At 51.9% G+C, this 20,033-nt stretch overlaps 1 protein-coding gene across 4 annotated transcripts in view; it reads left to right on the top strand.

The window, feature by feature from the left end:
- COL2A1 (collagen type II alpha 1 chain) overlaps positions 1-20,033 on the top strand; it is a 66,037-nt gene that overhangs the window by 11,943 nt on the left and 34,061 nt on the right. For all 4 annotated transcript variants that reach the window (XM_084610471.1, XM_084610470.1, XM_084610472.1 and 1 more), the window contains 12 exons: positions 1,839-1,892; positions 2,107-2,160; positions 2,929-2,982; positions 3,076-3,129; positions 4,810-4,854; positions 7,564-7,617; positions 13,504-13,548; positions 14,696-14,749; positions 16,862-16,960; positions 17,871-17,915; positions 18,173-18,271; positions 19,390-19,443. In XM_084610471.1, coding sequence (XP_084466597.1) covers positions 1,839-1,892; positions 2,107-2,160; positions 2,929-2,982; positions 3,076-3,129; positions 4,810-4,854; positions 7,564-7,617; positions 13,504-13,548; positions 14,696-14,749; positions 16,862-16,960; positions 17,871-17,915; positions 18,173-18,271; positions 19,390-19,443 — 711 coding nt within the window. The remainder of the gene's footprint in view (positions 1-1,838; positions 1,893-2,106; positions 2,161-2,928; positions 2,983-3,075; positions 3,130-4,809; positions 4,855-7,563; positions 7,618-13,503; positions 13,549-14,695; positions 14,750-16,861; positions 16,961-17,870; positions 17,916-18,172; positions 18,272-19,389; positions 19,444-20,033) is intronic.

Below are 20,033 nucleotides of genomic sequence, written 5' to 3'. Positions count from 1 at the left end.
TGAGAACTAAGGCTCAGATCCTCAAAGGTATTTAGTCACCAGACTCCCATTGATTTCCCACCTTTGAGGATTCTGGCCTGAGTGACTTGCCCAGGAAGTCTATGCCAGCCCAAAGCGATGAAACCAGTCCTAGATTAGCACCCTAGCCACTACACCATCCTTCGCTGTGGGGGTGGCTAGCTAGATCCCGGCTCAATGGGGAGAATGGGGGGTATGGAAATAGAAGAGAACCGATGCTCTAGTATGACTTTCCCCAGTTGGGGGCTGAGAGTTATCAGCAAATTGGAGGGAGTTCAAAGAAGATCAGTTGGGTGTAGGTGGTATTGGGTTAAGAGAAATGATTCAAAGAGCTTTGCTGAGCAAGAGCCAAGAAGGAGAGGGAGATAAAAACAGTCTCATGAGCATAGTGGTATTGTTTCTTCTGACTTAGACACTCCATAAGCAGGAGCAGCTGTCCTCCTCAGATCAGCGAGCGTGGACGTCAAATCCACAGCTAGTTTATATCAATGTATCTCCATGGATGCCAACTTTGAGTTACACCACCCGAGGATCGGGCCCATTTAGTTTGCTCCAGGGGGGTTATCCCAACGAGGAGCAATGAGAGGAAATTAACGAGAGCGTTAGAATTCAGAGAAATGTCAGGAGAAACTTCCTGATGGTGAGATGGGTCAGGGGTGGAATCTTCTTCCACGGGCAGGGGTGGGTCTCTGGAAGCTAGGTTACATAAACCCCTAGCAAGTTGGCACTAAATGGGGTAATGCTACGGGATGGAGTCCAAACTGGGATCAAGGAATATCCATTCCAAGAGGAGCTTGGCTTTAGGCAGGCAGTCTGAGCTGCCGTTTGGAGTCTACAACCTTGCTCTAACAAAACACCTGACAGTGTCTTTAATGGGGAGAACTTCGCTTTTGTGTCCCATCAGAGCACCTTTGGCAACACGGTGCCCCACCATTGGTTCAGTGCTGAGCCCCCTCTTCTGGTTCACTGATCCTGCTTCCCACAGAAGCCATAGCTTTCCTTGGAGGTCTCCCCTCCAGGCCAACACCGCTTAGCCTTTGAGAGCTGCCAAGCTCGCAGCTAGAGGTTTTACTGCTCTGTTTATTGCACCCTGCCCTCCTCACCCAGAGAAGCAGAGGGTATTTGGGAGGAGCCACTCAGCTGCTGTAGATTTCCAGAGAAAGTTTCCAGGTTGTGGCCAGGGCAGTGGGGAGTTAGTTCAGCAAACCCTGACCCTGATATTTCCAGTGCGCAATGTCACCATGTGGCAGTGTGATGTAAACATGATGACAGCATGACACCATCCCAGGCTGGCATAGAGCGCAGGCCGCTTGGGGAAAGTAGCTGGACTTCTCTCTCTTCCCCAGCCTGACTGGCCAATTTCTTCCCTTGCCAGCTTTCTCTGGCCACCTGAATCTGGGGATGGACTCCCAGAGCCCGAGCTTTTCTGAGATGGAGAATGATGTTGGAATCAGCCATATGCATGGTCCCAGGGAGGCTGGTTTTAGCTGGGCCCGAACTATTCAGTCTTCTTTGGAAGGGTTAGTGAGCTTCCCCCATAACCCTTTGCCTAGCCCCAGTGCAGAATATTAGGAATCCCCAACCCACAGCCCCAGCAAAAAGGCAGGTGCCAATGCAAGGATTTGTAGTTCCCCTTTGAGATAACGTTGCCTTTGAAGCCCATTAGCCGAGTTACCTCTTGCCCTGTACTGTGACGACCCCAAACCCCGAGACCCCCTTAATAATATAGATTATTATGACTCAATTCAAAAAGGTTCTGATTCTCTCTGAATGCCATGCCTGCCTTGCACATGTCACACTCGCTCTGTCTGTCCTTCTAGGGTCCAATGGGTCCCCGAGGGCCTCCCGGACCACCTGGAAAACCCGGTGATGACGTAAGTATTCTGTAGCCACTTGTTTCTTGCAGGGCAGCTTCTGCCAGCCACTGACATCAAAGCTGGTTGGAAGGCAAGCAGCCAGCATGCAAAACGGAATGTATCAACGATCAGAGCAGAGGGTTTTGCCCCCTGGTTCTTGCTACACAGTGCCTCGCTCCAAGATCGCTCTGAAGGCAGCTAAGGGATTTTCTTCTCTCTCTTTCTCTCTCAGGGCGAATCAGGCAAACCCGGCAAATCTGGTGAACGCGGATCCCCTGGCCCTCAGGTATAGGGCTCCAGGCTCTGACGTCCAGTATATACCGATGTGTCCCAGAGGCATGGCTGGATGGCAGGAAGGCTGCAGTCACCAGCCCATCAGAGTCTCTTGTCTCTTTTGTTATTTAACCAGGAGAAGTTGGGGGAAATGAACCATTAAAACCTAATGATTTTTGCCAAAAAGACATCAGGTTGTTACCACCAGAGAGGGGCTCAGGGCTTCAAAATTCAGACTGAAGGCTAGACTTGGATTTAAGTCCCTGCCCACTAATGATCAGGGACCGTTAGGGACAGTGGGCTTCTGAACTTCCCCAACGTTCACAGCAATTCAGATGCAGGGCTTTGGTTCAAGCCCGTCACAAACAATTTTCTATGGTGTAAATTGGCATAGGTCCCTTGATTTACACCTGCTGAGGATCTAGCCCTATAGACTACCCTGATCTGGCTCTACATATTACCCATTATGGTCCTATATGTGACCCTGATCTGGCCCTATATGTTATCCTAATTTGGCTTTCTATATTACTCTACATGGCCCTATATATTACTGTAATATGGCGCTATATATATTACCCCATAATCTGATTCTATATGTTAGTCTAATTTGGCCCTATCTGTTACCCTGATCAACAAAGCACAGTAAGAATGCTTTACTTCCTGTTCCTGGAGCTTGTTAACAATATAACATCTGAACATATTTGAGAAACTTGATCCGTTTTTGCCCACTTCTGTATTCCCTGCCTTTCGTTTGGACTGACCCCCGTTTCTTTCGTTTTAGGGGGCTCGAGGCTTCCCAGGAACCCCAGGTCTCCCAGGAGTCAAAGGTCACAGAGTAAGCACGTGTGGTTATGACTTGCACAGCATTGGCTCTTCCCTTTGCTCGAGCTCACTGGGAGAGTAACCGTGACTTTGCTTCTCTCCCTAGGGTTATCCTGGGTTAGACGGCTCCAAAGGAGAAGCAGGAGCTGCAGGTGCTAAGGTGAGGTGTTTAGCCAACAGGATTCCAGTTTCTATCATCTGAAACAAAACTGACCACTGGGAAGTTATTACTATTGCTAATTATTACATGGATTACGGTAGTAACTAGAGGGGGAAACTCCGAGATCAGGGCCCCATTGGGCTAGGCGCTGGATAAAAACATAGTGAAAGATCATACCTGCCCTAAGGAGCTCACAGTCTGAATAGAAGCAGAGCCAGTGGGATAAAGGTGCTTGCCCAAGCTCACACAGGAAGGCAGTAGCAGAATCAGGATTTGAACTCAGGTTGGCTGAGTGACTCAGCTAGCTCGGCAAGTGAAGCTGGTGTTCGGCCCAGGTGCTGGGGTGATAGGCCCGGGGTAGAAACCTAGATAGATAATTCGAGGCAGGTTAGACAGAATAGAACAGATAGATGAGAGACCTGGAATCAAGTGGTTGCATCGATATCGATCTTGAGATTAGACAGATAGACGAATATGTCTTTAACTCAAGACCAGATGCCTTCCTGAAAGACGTGCATTAGCCAAACACAAGTTATTGCTGTCAACACAGGGGTAAATGGGTGAAATGTGATTTCCAGGTCAGATTAGATAATCTAATGGTCCCTTCTGGCTTTAAATGCTACGAATCTATGACTCTGTGTATGGGGATAGATATAGATAAACAGATGTGGGTCTTGATATTAGATAAAATTTTAGGTTAGATAGAGGGGATGTATGGGGATGGTGAGATAGATAGATAGTGTGGGGTGTATGGAGATAGATAGATAGATGTGTATGGGGATGGATGGATAGATAGATAGACAGGGTGTTTGGGGATAGATGATAGATAGAGGGGGTCTCTGGGGGTAGATAGATAGAGGGGGTATATGGGGATAGATGGATAGATAGAAGGGATGTTTGGGGATAGATTATAGATAGAGGGGGTGTATGGGGATGGATAGATAGATAGATAGATGGATAGATAGTATGGGGTGTATGGAGATCGATCGATCGATCTAAGACCTTTGATCTGGTAAATGCCTCAGTACTAGAGATCAGCTCCGTTCAACCCTAAAAGATGGTGCTGGGAATATGAAATGGGCAGGGCCAATATTAGAAGCAGAGAGAAATGTGACTAGTGCTACCTACTGGTGCTCATTGTCTATCCCTCCCCACTGGCCACGCAGGAAAGCTGTCTCCACAGTCCCGTACCCTGCTTCCACTTTCCCGCTAAGCAACTCCCTTCGCCGCCTCAGTGTCCATGGGCTTCAATGCAGTGTCTGTGTTTCCCTCCAAGGTGGTTCCCATGTATAGCTCTTCTAGTAGTGCCCCACCCCAGCAGTAGCATCTAATCCATCTCCTCCCTAATAGATGCCCTGTAATCCATTTCCATGGCCTGCCCCTTCAGCAGCACCCCCTAGAACATCTCACTCCTCCGGGGAGAATCACCCACCCCCATTCCCACTTTCCAGCAGCGAGAGCTGTTGCTGACAGCTGGCTGTGTATGTCCGCCCTCTTTATAGCTATGGATGTGCATTAGGACCCCAATGGTCATTTCGTGGGGATTTCTTTTGCCTGCATGACTCCCCCGTGGGAATCAGTGTGGGTGTTAGCAGCATTGTAGCACTGAGTCTGCCTCTTTATAGGAATCGGGGACAAGGGCAAGATGGGACTTAATTCTCTTTGCCTCTTACATTCTAGGGCGAAGCTGGATCACCTGGTGAGAACGGTTCTCCTGGTCCCATGGTGAGTATGAGCCTCCCCATTATAATTATTTATAGTATAGCAATGCCTGGGGGTGGGCCCATTGTGCCGGGCGCTGTACAAACCTCAGCCGAGGTCAGGGCTCCCTTGTGCCAGGTGCTGTACAAACACAGAGTGCGAGACAGGCCTTGTCCCAAAGTGTTTATGGTCTAAATAGAGAAGACAGACCAAGGGAGGGAATGGTAGTGACTTGCCCAGGATAACCCTCTAATCCTGACATCCCCATACACCTGATGATTCTCTTCGGGTAACTCCGCTCTGATTGCTATTGTCTGTTTGGGCAACCAAATAGCAGATGAAATTTGATGTGGGTAAGTGTAAAGTAATGTACATTGGGAAAAATAATCCCAACTCTACATACCAAATGATGGGGTCTAAATTAGTTGTTACTGTTCAAGAAAGATCTTGGAGTCAATTGGGGTAGTTCTCTGAAAACATCCGCTCGATGGGCAGCAGCCGTCAAAAAAGCGAACAGAATGTAGGGAACCATTAGGAAAAGGATAGGTAATAAAACAGAAAATGCCATAATGCTGCTATAGAAATCCATGGTGTGCCCACACCTTGAATACTGCGTGCAGTTCTGGTCTCCTCATATCAAAAAAGATATATCAGAATTGGAAAAGGTGCAGAGAAGGGCAACAAAAATGATTAGGGGGCTGGAACAGCTTCCACATGAGGGGAGATTAAAAAAACTGGGTCTGTTCACCTTAGACAAGAGTCGACTCAGGGGGGATAGGATAGAGGGCTCTGAAACATGAACAGTTAGAAAAAGTGACTAGGGAAGGGTTATTTACCCCTTCACATAACACAAGAACTAGGGGTCTCCCAATGAAATGAATAGGCCGCAGGTTTAAAACAAACAAAAGGAAGTACTTCTTCAAACAATGCACAGTCAACCTGTGGAACTCATTGCCAGGGGATGCCCAAAAATATAACTCGGTTCAAAAAGAATTAGATAAGTTCATGGAGGAAAGGTCCACCAGTGGCTTTTAGCCAAGATGGTCAGGGATGCAACTCCATGCTCTGAGTGTCCTTAAATCTCCAACTGCCAGAAGCTGGGACAGGACGACAGGGGATGGATCACTCAGATTTGCCCTGTTCTGTTTATTCCCCCTGAAGTTTCTGGCACTGGCTGCTGTCACAAGACAAGACACTGGTCTAGATGGACCACTGGTCTGACCCAGTATGGCCGTTCTTATCTTATTATTATTTATCACCTGCTGGGTTCAGCTGAGATCAGGGTCCCCCATAGATAGGTGCTGTATAAACGCAGAGTGAGATAGTCCGTGCCCAAAGACCTTAGGCCCAGATTTTTAAAAGTATTTAGCTGTTGCTGCACTCAGCATCCCAATGCCTAAATGATTTAGAAGCCTAAATCTCATTTTTAAAAGGAACTTAGGCACTCAGGAAAAAATCTGGGCCTTACAGTCTAGACAAGAGGGGAAACTGAGGCACTGAGCTGACTTGCCCACGGTTACATGGCAGGCCCAGAAATAGAACCCCGGTGTCCCGATTCCCTAGCCAGTGATCTAGCCACTGGACAAGCCTGCCTCTGTTAATATTTGCATGGATATTTGTAACAATCCTGTGCTGAGAAGGGCAAAGGGCCAGCACCCAAATCTCTTCAGTCCCGCCCAATGTCTCTCGGCATCACAAAAAAGCAGCCCCAAACCAGCTCTCTCTGTCGGCAGGAGCTTTGGCACTCACTAGCCATGAAGCACATCTGGCTGGTTGAAGCGTTCTCACATCTCAGCCCAAGGGAAGGTGTAGGATAGCAGCCAATCGTGCTGCCATAGTCACAACATGAAGGCTGGGTCACGGCCTGATTTTCATTTAGGTTATGGCTCCTTTATGCTGCCATAGATGGCCCCTGGAGGGGATGTCTACACTGGACGCTAAGCCTGGGTGTGTGGGACCCAGTCTTGTGGACTTGGTGTTTCCAAGCCAGTTTGTGAGCGTCTACACTGCATTGTAAACCTGGGTTTATAATCGCTGGACCCGGGTCTCACAGCCGTGCGAATGCATCCGCGCTGCGCTACGGAGACCTTCAGACTGAGCTCTGCAGCTTGACCTGCATCCACACAGCAAAATGACAGGCCTTGGACCTGAGCCACAGTGGGTCTCGGGCTCTAACCCACCCTCCTAGCAGGATCTTGGCACCCAGGTCATGCGTGCTTATCGACCTGAATCAGGCTGACGCGTGTGTGGACGGAAGCAGGGCTTGGGCTCAAACCCAGAGACAGACCCCAGGCTTAAAGTGTAGACATTCTGAGAGCACCCTCTGCACAGGCCAATGTAAAGCTGATGTAAATGCTCTGCACTGGCCCTGCTCCCAGCCCCACAGAATAGGGGCTGAAGTGGGGGATGTGGCTGGAGAACCCTGCATTATGGCTACTGTCAGCTTTCCATGCCAATGGGAGGCAATGGGAAGCAGAGTGAAAGCTAGAGCAACCCCAAGGCTGCTTCAGCTTATACCAGGGGCACAGCTCCAGAATACAAGGAGTGCAAAGGGTGCTTTGAAGTGCAGGAACTGAGGATCAGGCTTACCCAGATTTCTTTGATGCACTCATTATAGTTCATTCTGATGTAACTGAAAAGGTGCTAAAAGGTAGAGATTGAGAGCACACAAAAGGTTTGCGATAAGGGGTCTGTAATAAGAGAAGCCTCATTATTTTCATTGTTGTTTTTCAGGGGCCCCGTGGTCTCCCAGGTGAAAGAGGACGTCCCGGCCCATCTGGTGCTGCTGTGAGTATTAAAGTTTCCTTCCATACTGCCTGTTTTCCCGGCCCTTGCAGCCAGTTGCTGTGCAATAGGTGTATAACAAACCAGCACAATAATAGTAACTAACCACCATCATTATAATTCCCTGCAACTCCTCCCACACAGCGAAACATCCCCTGCTCCCTCTCAGGGAAGGGATCTGGTCCCTGAGTCGCACAATACCGCTACCGTGGGGAGAGCTAGTCGGGAAATTATTCTTTTTCCCTATGAGAAATTTTGACAAAACAATCTTATTTTTCCTTCCCATCAGAACAATCTCAGGTTATTGTCAAACAGCCCTAAAACCAAAATATTTTGGTTTAAAAATGTTTAGTTGTGGGGGAGGGTTCCCCAAAAATTTGCAAGAAAATGGACATTTTGGGGGGGAAGTTGCATCCAAAAAATGCCATTTCTCATTGAAAAAACATGGCGGTGGAAAAATTGCAATCAGCAGTAATCATGGGGCCCCTCTTATGCCCTGAATGAGTGGGAAACTCTTTAATACTTTAGACAGAAGAATCCCGGCCAATCCCAGGTCCGAAATAACCAAATATAATCTCCTTCCAAAATGACACTGCCAGCTCCTATTGGCATTACCCAGGTCAGATTTCCAAAGTGTTCAGCTCCCATTTTTAGCCAGCAAAACAAGCGGCTAGTTTCTGACAAGACCCAAGCACGCTGGTTGCATGTTGGTTGCCGAGCCCTCTTGAAAATCTGGCGTGACCCCGTTCCTCCATTTGTATCACTTCCTTGCAAAGAACCCCCCTTTTGATTGGTTATTCATCTTTAAGTCCCGCCCTCCAGTTAATTACTCAATTTAGCCACGCCTCCATGTGGTTGTCATGGCGAAATTCCACAAAGAGGCAACATGGACATTCCAAGCAAGAAAAAAATATGTATGTATTTAAGTTGTTCTGATTTGTGGGGAGGTTCTGCAGAAAGCGAAAGACGATGCTGACAGTGAGAGCACGTTGGAATTCAATGGCTTCTGCTGTTACCAATTTCGTTGCCAACGCTATAGATTGTAGGGTAAAATTTTTAAAGGTGCCTAGGGGATTTGGGAGCTGAAATCCTTTCTTTTCACGAGTCACCGAGGTGCTTAGGAGCCTCTGTCTCCTTGAAAATCAATGGGATTTGGGTGCCTCTTGGTAAAATTTTCAAAGGGTCCCAAGTGATTTAGGAGCATACATCACCTGGGAGCTTAAGTCCCATTTTCAAAAGTGATGTAGATGCTTTTGGAGCCCAAGTTCTATTGGAAGTTGGTGGGATTTAGGCTCCTAAGTGCCTAAATCACTCCAGAAAATGGAACTTAGGCTCCTAAGTCACTGAGGTACTTTGGACATTTTTATCTTTAGTCTTTAGCTCTCATTATCTACTCAGATAACATCTGCGGATGTGTCCACTGAATAAGGGACTACCACAGGCATCACTCTAGAGCAGGGGTGGGCAAACATTTTGGCCCGAGAGCCACATCGGGGAATAGCAATTGTACTGCGGGCCATGAATGCTCACAAAATTGGGGCTGGGGTCCAGGAGGGGGTTGAGGGCTCTGGTTGGGGGTATGGCCTGGGGTAGGGGGTTGGGGGAGAGGCTCAGGGGTGCAGCTCCAAGCGGCGCTTACCTCAAGCGGCTTCTGGAAACAGTGGCATGTCCCTTCTCCGGCTCCTCTGCGGGGAGCGGACCCCGACCCTTGGAGCGGGGCCATGCTGCAGCTTCCAGGAGCTGCGTGGTGTGGCCCCCGACCCGGCACCCCGGCTGGAGCTGGGCTGAGCCTTGTGGTGTGGCCCCCAACCCGGCTCCCTGTTGGGAGCTCGCGGGCCGGCTTAAAACGGTTAACGGGCCAGATTTGCCAACAGCTGGCTGGCCTGACTCCCTCCCAAGGCATGGTTTCTCTCTGGTCTCAGGCAATCCACTGGTGAATTTCCACCCCCTTCTGGCAGCTTGGGGCTGTGCAAATGTTAAGGACAATCCTGTTGCAAGGATCTGTCCTGGCAGAGACCAGTTTACAGCAGGGAGGGAAGACTGTGATCCGTAGGCGAGCAATGAGTGTGGTCTCTGTGCAGTGCCTTGCCCCATGAATCATGCTGCCTGCGGTGAGTTGCATCCCACTGCTTGCTTTGCCTGTTTGCTGTGCTGCAGCTGGGTTCAGGCAGCCTAGTGAAGGCTTGTGCTGCATTGCATCGGATCGTATTGCAGCGGGCAGCGTGTTGCATTGGCCTTCCTGCCTCACAGTGACCCGAACTAGGCTGCAAGGGCCGCAGGAGAGAGTGCTGGGACGTGCACTGGACTGCAGAAATTAGAGTTCATCGGGCTGCATCTGGCTGCAGGATTGAGTGCAGGGGCGTGCATCACGCTGCAGGAATCAGCGGCGGAGCCTGCATCGTGCTATGCCGTGAGGTGCAGGAAGTAGTGCAGGGACATGCTTGGGAAGCACCTTGCTGCACTACCGTGTAGTGGCAGATTGTGTCGGGCCTCCCGGTTTGCAACAACAAGATGCTTTGGGTTGCCTCAGGCTGCGTGGGCTTCACCCAAGCGACTCTCGTTAGATTGCAATGAGCTGAATGTCCTTCAGAGCCACATAAGCTGGCTTTTTCTATGGGCCTCAGAGCTTATGCACCCAAGTCTCATTAAAAGCCGCTGCAAGATAGGCCCCGAACACCCCTCAGGCGTGGGTAACTCTGCCCTGGCTCCACGGCAGGCTTGGGAGCTGCTAATGAGCTCTCCCAATGCTTCAGCTCCTTGCCGTGCACCGTGTCTGGCTGACATGACTGACCCTGACATCTCCCCGGGCACCTGACATAGGCCCCCTGCTTGCCGCCTACAGGGAGGGGCTGTCTTCTTCAAGGTCATGGGTATATTGTGCAAGGTGGAGCGGAGCCCTGCCTGGGGTATGCAATTAGGGTGAAACTCAGCCCTGGGCAGGGGGTCAGGCCTAGACGCCCAGCGAAGCCGTGGGAAGCTGTACAGCACGCTGGCCTTCTGCACTGAGCTCTCATCCGAATGCATGGCTCATCGGAGAGACTGTAATGCTCAATCGCCGGCCCTGTCCACGTTGCGAAGGCGCTCCCTGGAGCGACGGAAGGGTTTTTTCCCATCCATGTAGGTAATCCAACTCCGTGAGAAGCGGTAGCTAGGTTGACGGAAGAATTCTGCATAGTTAGGAAACGTTTAGGGACAGGCCCGCGGTGCAGTGCTTATCAAAACCCAGTACAGGAGCTCTCGAGTTGCATAGAAAAACGGGAGGTACAGGTGCTCTGTGTATTACTTAGCAGATCTGAGTGTTGCACAGGAAATCAGTAGGTACCGGCGCTCGGTGCGGTGCTCAACAAAGCTGTAGGTACAGGCATTTGGTGTGTTGCTTAGCAAAGCGGCCGATACAGGCGCTTTCTGTGTCGCGCGGAAGAGCCGTAGCGACAGGCGATCTCGGCACTGCTAAGCAAAGCTGTCGGTTCAGACGCTCAGTGCAGTACCCGGTAGGCCTGTCGTGCCTGGACACGTTTCCTACATTTTCTCATCAGTCCCCAGGGCTTCCAGCTGTCAGCTGGTAACATAGTGAAGCATAAAATCTCCTCGCCCCATTCGCTGAGCCCATGAAAGCCCCTGGAATGGCTGGGAAGTTCAGCAAGAAATTTTGGCCTCATCCCCGATTCCTGCAAGGCGTCTGCTGAGTGCCTTGAAGCCGATGAAGAGCCAGGGAAGATACTTTGGTATCATACCGATAAGGGTGGGTGAACATGGTGAGGCCCTGCCGTCCCCCTGATAGCCCCAGCCCAATGGGAGTTAAGTGCCTAAATACTTTTGAGGACTTGGGCCAAACTTTCCCTGAGGGCAGCTGCCTCCTGGCGGGCCACATGCATCTTTGAAACAGCTGTTTCTGGCATCTGTTAGTGTCAAAGTTACACCAAGGTCTGTAACGTAAACCATCCAAGCATCGCCAGTCCGGACTGGTGTGGAATTCAGCATCAGTGTGAACCGAGACTTTGGTACCCAGGACACAGCTCGGACCGCGTCAGCCTTCGCTGACAATCTCTGTGTTGCCAACTCTGGCAATTTCATTGTGATATTTGGTGGTTTTCTGAAAGCCCCAGCTCCTGGAGTCATGGGAATATGGGAGAATCTCAGCTTTCACTTAAAAAACCCCAGCAAGATTCTAGCCAGCATGCATTCTCTAGTTGCAGAGAAAAGCTTAGAAACGTGATCCCATTGCAAAATAAACTGGAAGACAAAGAAAAAGACCCAGAATTCATAATTTTTAAGCCAATCTCTTATTTTTGAGGCCTGACTCTTGACCGTTCAATGTTTAGGGCTGGCAATTCTAGATCCTTAGTGGTTTTGGTTTGCTACATCTACAGACCCACAGAGCCAGACTGGAAAGAGCTACTTGGGTCCCAGATCTGCAGTCCAGTCCCCAGCCCCCAGCCAACACAGGGATGTTTTTCACAATAAAGGGCTTTGTCCAGCCCAGGGCTCCTCCTGCTTCTCCTGGGAGTTCGCTCCGTGGCCTAATAAAGCAGATCTAAGTCTGAAGAAATGTTTCCTGGCATTGCAGGCTTTCATCTCATTTCCTCCTTATGCCCCCTTTCCTCTGGGTAATGAATTCCTCACGGCAAGGCTTCGCGGATACTTTTTCAGCTGTCTGTTTAAGCACAGCATGGCTGCTACCCAGACACATCAAAAGCCCGATTCCGCTCTCGTGCACCCTGGTGTCAAGCCATCAGCGGCAGTGGACTTCCTCCAAGATCAGGATGACTCCCCTTTACTGATCCCCTGGAGCGTGTCTGGCGCTTTCTCAGCTGCTGCCTGGTGCAGGAAAGGAACGATGGCTGCTCACTTGTGGACTAGTGGCTTGCAGGGGGTTGCTGAAATCCATGCTCAGTCAAGCCCTGTTTGAGGCAGATGGGCTGGATGCTGAAAATCAGGAGTCATTCTACAGAAGTCAGTGGAGTGACTCCAGTGTGCAAACAGTGGTCGAGGCGAAACCAGAATCAGGCCCTTTTAATGTAAAAGAGCAACTGCAAATCCTCAGCTGGTGTAAAGTGGTGCGTCTCCATTGCCTTGGATGGAACTACAGCTGATTTATACGAGCTGGGCATCTGGTCCACGGACTTCAATGGAGCGGTGTTAACTGACACCATCTAAGGAACTGGCCCCACTGACTTCTGCTCCATATTTAGAATACACTGGTAAAGGAAGGTATGTTTTGCCGGTGGGAGCTCCTACACGGCGCCTCCTAGGGGCTGTAGCTTAGTATGCCAGCCCATGTGGAGACAATGACAATACCTATACTATCCTCGCTGCATGAATTCAGCAGCCCCCAGTGGCTTGCAAAAATCCCTCCTGCTTTCTGCATCTGCCCTCAGAGTTTTAACTGGAAAGGAGTCACAGCCCGTCACCACCCTTCTTTTAAAACCTAAAGGGCCAGATTCAGCCCTGCTCCATTTAAACCGACGGATTGACACTAGAGGTGAATTTGGCTTAGGAACTTGTGCGGCTCGTTGGCTCACCCCTTCCCCCTTTGCGCCGACATCCCCTAAGCAGACATTGTCCAGCAGAGTAATGCGACGCTGGTTGCTGTCACCTTCTTATCACAAAGGACCCAGCTGAGATCAGGGCCCCACTGTGCTGGGTGCTGTATAAGCATATAGCAAGAGACACTCCTTGCCCCCAAAGAGCTAACTATCTACACAGAAAAAAGAAAAGATCAAGGGGAAATGGCTGGCCCAAGGTTACTGGCAGAGCTGAGGACAAAATTCAGGTCTCCTGAGTCCCAGTCTACTGCACTACCCACTAGACCACACTGTCTTACCTGTTAGCTAGTCACACGTCATGTCACTTATTAAGGAGGCTCTCTCTTTTGCCTTGCTTCCACAGGGTGCTCGTGGCAATGACGGTCTCCCTGGCCCAGCTGGCCCCCCTGTAAGTACTTTGTTTTCTGTATATTACGTCTTCTAAAATTACAGTCTTTGCACAGGACAGTTTTGCTGAAAACTGTCTCAACGGTGTGTGTTTTAGAGGGTTGGAAATATTTTTTTAAAATGGGCCCCGGCCCAAGTACCCTGGGCTCCCTCCACATCACATTCTAAGCGCAGGAGTTCTAGTTATTATTTATTGTGTGTAGCACCTCTCAGGCCCAGTCAGTCCTGGCCCCAGGGCCCCGTTGTGCCAGGCACTGTACAGACACAGAACGAAACACCGGGACCTGTCCCGAAGAGATCACCCGCCCCCAATAAGACTGAAAACATCACACACGCGCACTCCCTCCAGCAATTGCCCACCCCCTCTTTTCCCCAGCAGAGTAGAGGATTTGGATGGTATCCCCTTAAATAGCAAGTTGCAGTGGGGGAGGTTTAGGTTGGATATTAGGAAAAACTTTTTCACTAGGAGGGTGGTGAAACACTGGAATGCGTTACCTAGGGAGGTGGTAGAATCTCCTTCCTTAGAGGTTTTTAAGGTCAGGCTTGACAAAGCCCTGGCTGGGATGATTTAACTGGGAATTGGTCCTGCTTTGAGCAGGGGGATGGACTAGATGACCTTCTGGGGTCCCTTCCAACCCTGATATTCTATGATTCTATGGTTCTATGATAGTGAGCCTCACCGTGTTCTGTGCGGTTCCCCAGCAATGTGAGCATGTGAGCTATACGATGAGAGCCCCCTATGACAGTTCCCCCACCGGGAGATAGTCACTAGTCTGGGCACTTGTTCTGGTAAGGAGTAGGGACTGATTGCCGCTAGTCCTGGGCTGGTGCGTACCCCATGTCTGGCACACTTCCTTTGGCAATGCCCCTGCGAGATCCACCTGTCTAGACCATGCAACTGAGCTGTCCCGAGTCCATCTAGTGGCCTATACTCGTCCCCTGGAGCTCCCGCCTTGTGGGCCCTCTGGTTTAGATTTTAACCCTCTGGGGACCATGCGACACTCCCCCCCTCCCCACACGATAAGGAGCTTATGTGGGCTTCAATCCACGCACCGTCCCCAAATGGCTGCGTCCTGCCTGATCTTTGAATTTGGACTTTGCTGCTCTTCCTTGAGGGCCGACTCTAACTTCTGTTTCTCTCCGCCCAGGGACCCGTCGGCCCCTCCGGAGCTCCTGGATTCCCTGGCGGCCCAGGCTCTAAGGTAGGTGATGAGTCTCCGGCAGACACTTCTCACGTAGCTGAGTGGGGAGCCAGCCAGAAATGCCCTCCCCTGGCCTTTTTGCAAGCATCAGTGAAAATCCACTGAGCGCTTCAGTTCCTCTGCTCACCTCCAGCCTGACATGTATTTTCAGGGTCACCTGCTGGAGCAGCGAGCAAAGATGGGATGAGAAGGAGCGAGTGTGAAAGGAGAGACAGAGAGAGAGAAAGAAAAGAAAGAATGGGAGGAGAGTGAATGACAGAAAGAATAAAGGAGAAAGAGAGAGATAAGATGGGGGAAATGTCAGAAAGAAGGGAAGGAAGAGTGAGAAGAGAGGAAGAATGGGAAAAGAAAGGGAAAAAGAAAGAAAAAATGGAAGAGAAACTGAATGAAAAAGAAAGAATGAATGAGAAAACAGATAAAGAAACAGAGAGAAAGAAATGGAAAAAGGAGAAAAAGAGGAAGAAGAAAGAGTGGGAAAGAGAGAGATAAGGAGAGGGAGCAAGAGAAAGAGAAGAAGAAAAAACAGAGCGAGGGAGAGAAAAAGGGCAGGTGACTCCAGGGAGTAAACAGGGCTGCCCCAGGGGGTTGGCCCTGAAAAATTTTGAGTGCTCTGGCCCCGAACCAGGAGAACGCGCACTTTGCTTTAGGCACGTGCGGCAATCCCATTAATGTCAACGGGACACATTCACGGGTTTATCCTTAATCTTGTGTTTAACGGCTTTGCTGGCTCAGGATTGAGCCCCTGGTTAAACAAATAAAAAGTCAATAAAACCAGGCCTCGGGGCAAAGCATCCAGCTGAAAAATGACCACCCAGAGGGCCAGGACAATCTGAAAAGAGGCAGCCCCCACCCCCACCAGATTTCCCAATGCCACCTCCATCCAGTCCAGGGGGCACCCCCATAAGTCCTATCTCTTCCCCCCACATGTCCCAGCCTGGTGATTTCTTTAATCAGATGCATGGGAGGCCTGTAAGATCAGCAAGGAGGAGAGAGATCTAGAGGGATATTTCCCTGGGAATCCCCCCTGCAGGAGTCTGGCTGGGAGGCATGTGGCATTTGGCTCCTGGCTGCTATTCTCTCAGCTGGTTTCCCCAGTTACCAGACAGCACAGGGCACCATGGAGATGCGGTCGTGGAGAGGCAGACAATGGCACTTCAGTAATAATCATCCTCATTATGAGCAGCAGCAGCGTGGGCTCGTTGGAGGAGATTGAAAGACACATGATCTCCCCCTCCCTGATGCAGCTGGGGGGCGGATGAGAGCAGTGAGCTGCGTTTGAAGTTTCATATTCAGCGCCCGGGTCTTTTAATCCCAAGAGGAGAGAATTTATTGAAAAAGCAATAAATCCCCAAGTAAAGGCAAAGCCGCCACGGCGGGTTGGGACAAGGGCTAGTGCAGGCTCAAGGTATGTGTGGAGGAAGGCTGCGATTTTCCAAAATCTTAGCAATCTTTTCCAAAAACGTAGCGATTTTGGCTGTCTGGCGTGAGATCCCTTAAAGAGGCCTGGATTTCCGAGGGTGGATCCCTCAGCATGTGTTGGAAATCAGGCTTCTTGAAAGGCGTCTTCAGTTGGGGTCCCCAAAATCACCAGCCGCTTTGGAAAGTCATGGCCCCAAATCCTCCGAAAGAGACAGAAGAAAGACACTCATAAATACTGGTGCTGGGAGTGGATTCCTTCCTCCATGTGTCCTCTGTAGAAAGGTTCACCGACACACACCGCCCCCTCAGCTGCTGTATCATGAGTGACCAGAGAGACTAGGGAAGTATGTAGACACCCCACTGAGATCAGAGCCACACCATGCCGGGCACTGCACAGACAGACCCTGCCCAGATGAGCTCACAGTCTACATAGACCAAGGGTGGGAGGGGAAAGTGAATTGCACAGGGTCACTCAACCCGGCAGTGTTAGAGGTCAGGCATAGAGGCGTCACCCACTACACCACACTACCTCTCCCGTTTACAAGCTGTTCCACTTTTAACTGGACAGAGCATCTAGCCCCATCCACATGGAAGCCTCCCAGGCCAGGGTGGTTCAAACAGGATGGCATTTAGGCATTGCCTCTCTGCTGTGGGATTCTGTTCTCTTTATCCCTTTTCCTTTTCCCTTCGCAGGGGGAAGCTGGCCCCACTGGTGCTCGTGGCCCTGAGGGTGCTCAAGGCCCCAGAGGTGAATCTGGCACTCCTGGCTCCCCCGGACCTTCAGGGGCACCCGTAAGTAACTGGCCCCTTTCTGCCACGGCAGAGGGGCTGCCTAGCCGGGGGGGGGCTCTTGTCCTTAATTGCCCCCAAGCCTTTGGGGGGGGGATAAGGGCTATAAACACAGAGAAAGGAGAAAACTCATCACCTGGGCGGTCTATCTGAAGAACCCCTGTCCCCCAGGAGCGCAGGGTCCCCGCCCAATTTAACACCTCCAAATACGACCCCCTTCTGGTCTCGTATCTCTTCTCCTGCCCCAGTCAGCCAGCCTCATTTGGCCTCACGCCCACTCCCACCATGAGTGATACAGGGAGTATTAACCTCATTTTACCAGTGGGGAAACTGAGGCACGCTGGACTTGAAGGTCCAGATCCTCAAAGGAATTTAGGCCCCTAGTTCCCACCCAAATCAAAGGAGTTAGGGGCCTAGCTGACTGGCACAAGGTGACACAGGAAGAGCACTATCCACTAGACCATCCTTCCTCCTCCTCCGTTAGCATCCCTGATCTCTTCCCCCTGCATTGTGGCAGGAGCCACCACTCCCGCCAGCAGCCGTGCCTGGTCAATTGGAATCTAGATCCAGCTTCCTTTCCTAGCGGGTTCCATTACCGGAACTGTCCCTCCAGGGTCTCGATATATCTTTAACCCTGCCTTTCCCCTGCTGCAGCTGCAGCCTGTCAGGGCTTGCGCCGGCCCCTCCAGCTGTTAGTCTGATTGATACCTGTCACTGCAGGGCATTAGCCTTAGTCACAGCCCTCTTACCCTTTTCCCCAGAGGGGGATTTGTTGAGTAATTCTCCCCCTGCTGAATTTGCTCCTGTTTCTTTGGTGGAATCTACAACAGCTCCCCTCGAGACCCCATAGGACCTCCCTGGCCCACTGGCAAGGGATTTGCTAGTCGCTCATTGATCTTCTCCTTGCTTCTAGGGTAACCCTGGAACTGACGGCATCCCTGGCGCTAAAGGATCAGCTGTGAGTAGGACTCGGCCTTGATGCCCAAGGGGAAGTGGGGAATTCAGTGGGGGTGGACGGAGCCTGCAACAACAAAGGAGGGGGGTTCAAGTTGCCTTGGCCCAGCTCAGCAGGTACATCCGCCCCTGCCGTGGGAATTAATGCTGCATGGACGTGCTGAGCCAAGGGATGTGGTGGATTCTCGGCTGCAGGGCGAGGGGACGGCCGGACCCTTCGCTTGTACCTCCTAACCACCGCCTCCTCTGTGCTGTCAACAGGGTGCTCCTGGAATTGCGGGTGCCCCCGGGTTCCCTGGGCCACGTGGGCCTCCCGGGCCTCAAGGTGCAACTGGGCCTCTGGGTCCCAAAGGTCAGACGGTAAGAACCTGGGGGAGCAGGTCTGTAGCAGGGGACGTGTTTGTAGAGCGCAAAGAAATGCCGCGTCCCCCTTCCATACACCACAGTCTCCCCACCCCGAAACCACAGCTTGTCCCCGGTGCCGACCCCCCCCATGCCACAGCCTCCCACCGGTGCCAATCCCTGCCATAACACAGCCTCCCCCCAGTGCCGACCCCCCCATGCCACAGCCTCCCCTCGGTGCTGACCCCCCCATGCCACAGCCTCCCCCTGGTGTCGACTCCTCCCACGCCGCAGCCTCCCCCCAGTGCCGACCCCCCCCATGCCACAGCCTCCCCCCGGTGCCGACCCCCCCACACCACAGCCTCCCCCTGGAGTCGACTCCTCCCATGCCATAGCCTCCCCCTGGTGCTGACCCCCCATGCCACAGCCTGCCCCCGGTGCCACCCCCCCCCATGCCACAGCCTCCCCCTGGTGTCGACTCCTCCCATGCCACAGCCTCCCCCCGGTGCTGACCCCACCATGCCACAGCCTCTCCCCAGTGCTGACCCCCCCCACGCCACAGCCTCCCCCGTTGCCGACCCCCCCCACGCCACAGCCTCCCCCCGGTGCTGACCCCCCCCATGCCACAGCCTCCCCTGGTGTCAACTCCTCCCATGCCACAGCGTCCCCCTGGTGCTGACACCTCCCTCCCCCACCGACACCACAGCCTTCCCCCAGTGCCCACCCCTGCTGATGCCACAGCCTCTCCCCGGTGCTGACCTCCCGCCCCCGATGCCACAGCCTCCCCTGGGCCACATTCTCCTCCCAGTACCACCTTCCCCTCTCATATACTGCAGACTCCACCTGACGGCGTCTCCTGTCCCCCCACTGCTCGTGATGCCACTTACCCTTCCCTTTGCCACAAATTCTGTCCTGGGCTGCTGTTCCAGGCCATGTGCCCCAAATCCCCCTCCCCCTGCCATGTGCCCCGGGGAAAGGGATCAGCATACGCCATCGGATATTTCAGGGTGTGCAAACACCGCTCCCTTGGAAATCCACCCTCGAGTGGCATTCACGGCCTGCGGAGACGTACCTGGAGCAGTGTGTGGGCACTGGTCCCATGGGATGATGAGTGAGAGCTCTCTCTTTCTCTGCAGGGAGACCCTGGCATTGCAGGCTTCAAAGGCGAACAAGGCCCCAAAGGTGAATCGGTGAGTATACAGCTCGAATGTGATCTACGGTCTGACGAAATCCTGTGATTTATAGTCATGGGCCATCCAGCACGAACCCAGCGGTGGGCAGGTGTGCTCTTGCAGACGCCCCTTGGACGTAACCCTCCAGCACACGCCCGCAGGGTCCTCTGGGCAGGACTCTCAGGCGCTGAGCACAGAATGACAACCTTCTCCTCCCAAACCCTAGGCCCTTACAGCAATGTACAGGATACGTCCTGACCTAGTCTCTCCAGTAGACACACGGTTAACGTAGTGAGTAACAGATACTGCCCCAAAGACCTGATGGCCTAACTAGTGCGGGAGGAAAGAGAGAGGGAACGTGTTGCCTAAAGTCACCAGCAGAGCCCTGAATCCAGATCTTCTGAGTTCCAGTCCAGTGCTCTAGCCGCTAGGCTGCCCTGCCTCCCCAGGGTGTAGTTTGAATCCCATCCTTTGACTGTGCTGGGGTAGCCCTCATTCCCGCATGCACCTGTTCCCTGCTTCACGGCACGCTTGGCAGAAGAGAGAGTCTCTCCCGCAGTTAATGAGCCTTTTCCCCTAACTGGCCCCTTGGCTAGCAAGCCCTGCCG

Source organism: Lepidochelys olivacea, assembly GCF_965140295.1.
Source record: "Lepidochelys olivacea isolate rLepOli2 genome assembly, chromosome: 20".
Taxonomy (NCBI): domain Eukaryota; kingdom Metazoa; phylum Chordata; order Testudines; family Cheloniidae; genus Lepidochelys; species Lepidochelys olivacea.
Note: the sequence above shows the minus strand (reverse complement) of the source record. Positions and strands in the feature narration are given on the sequence as shown.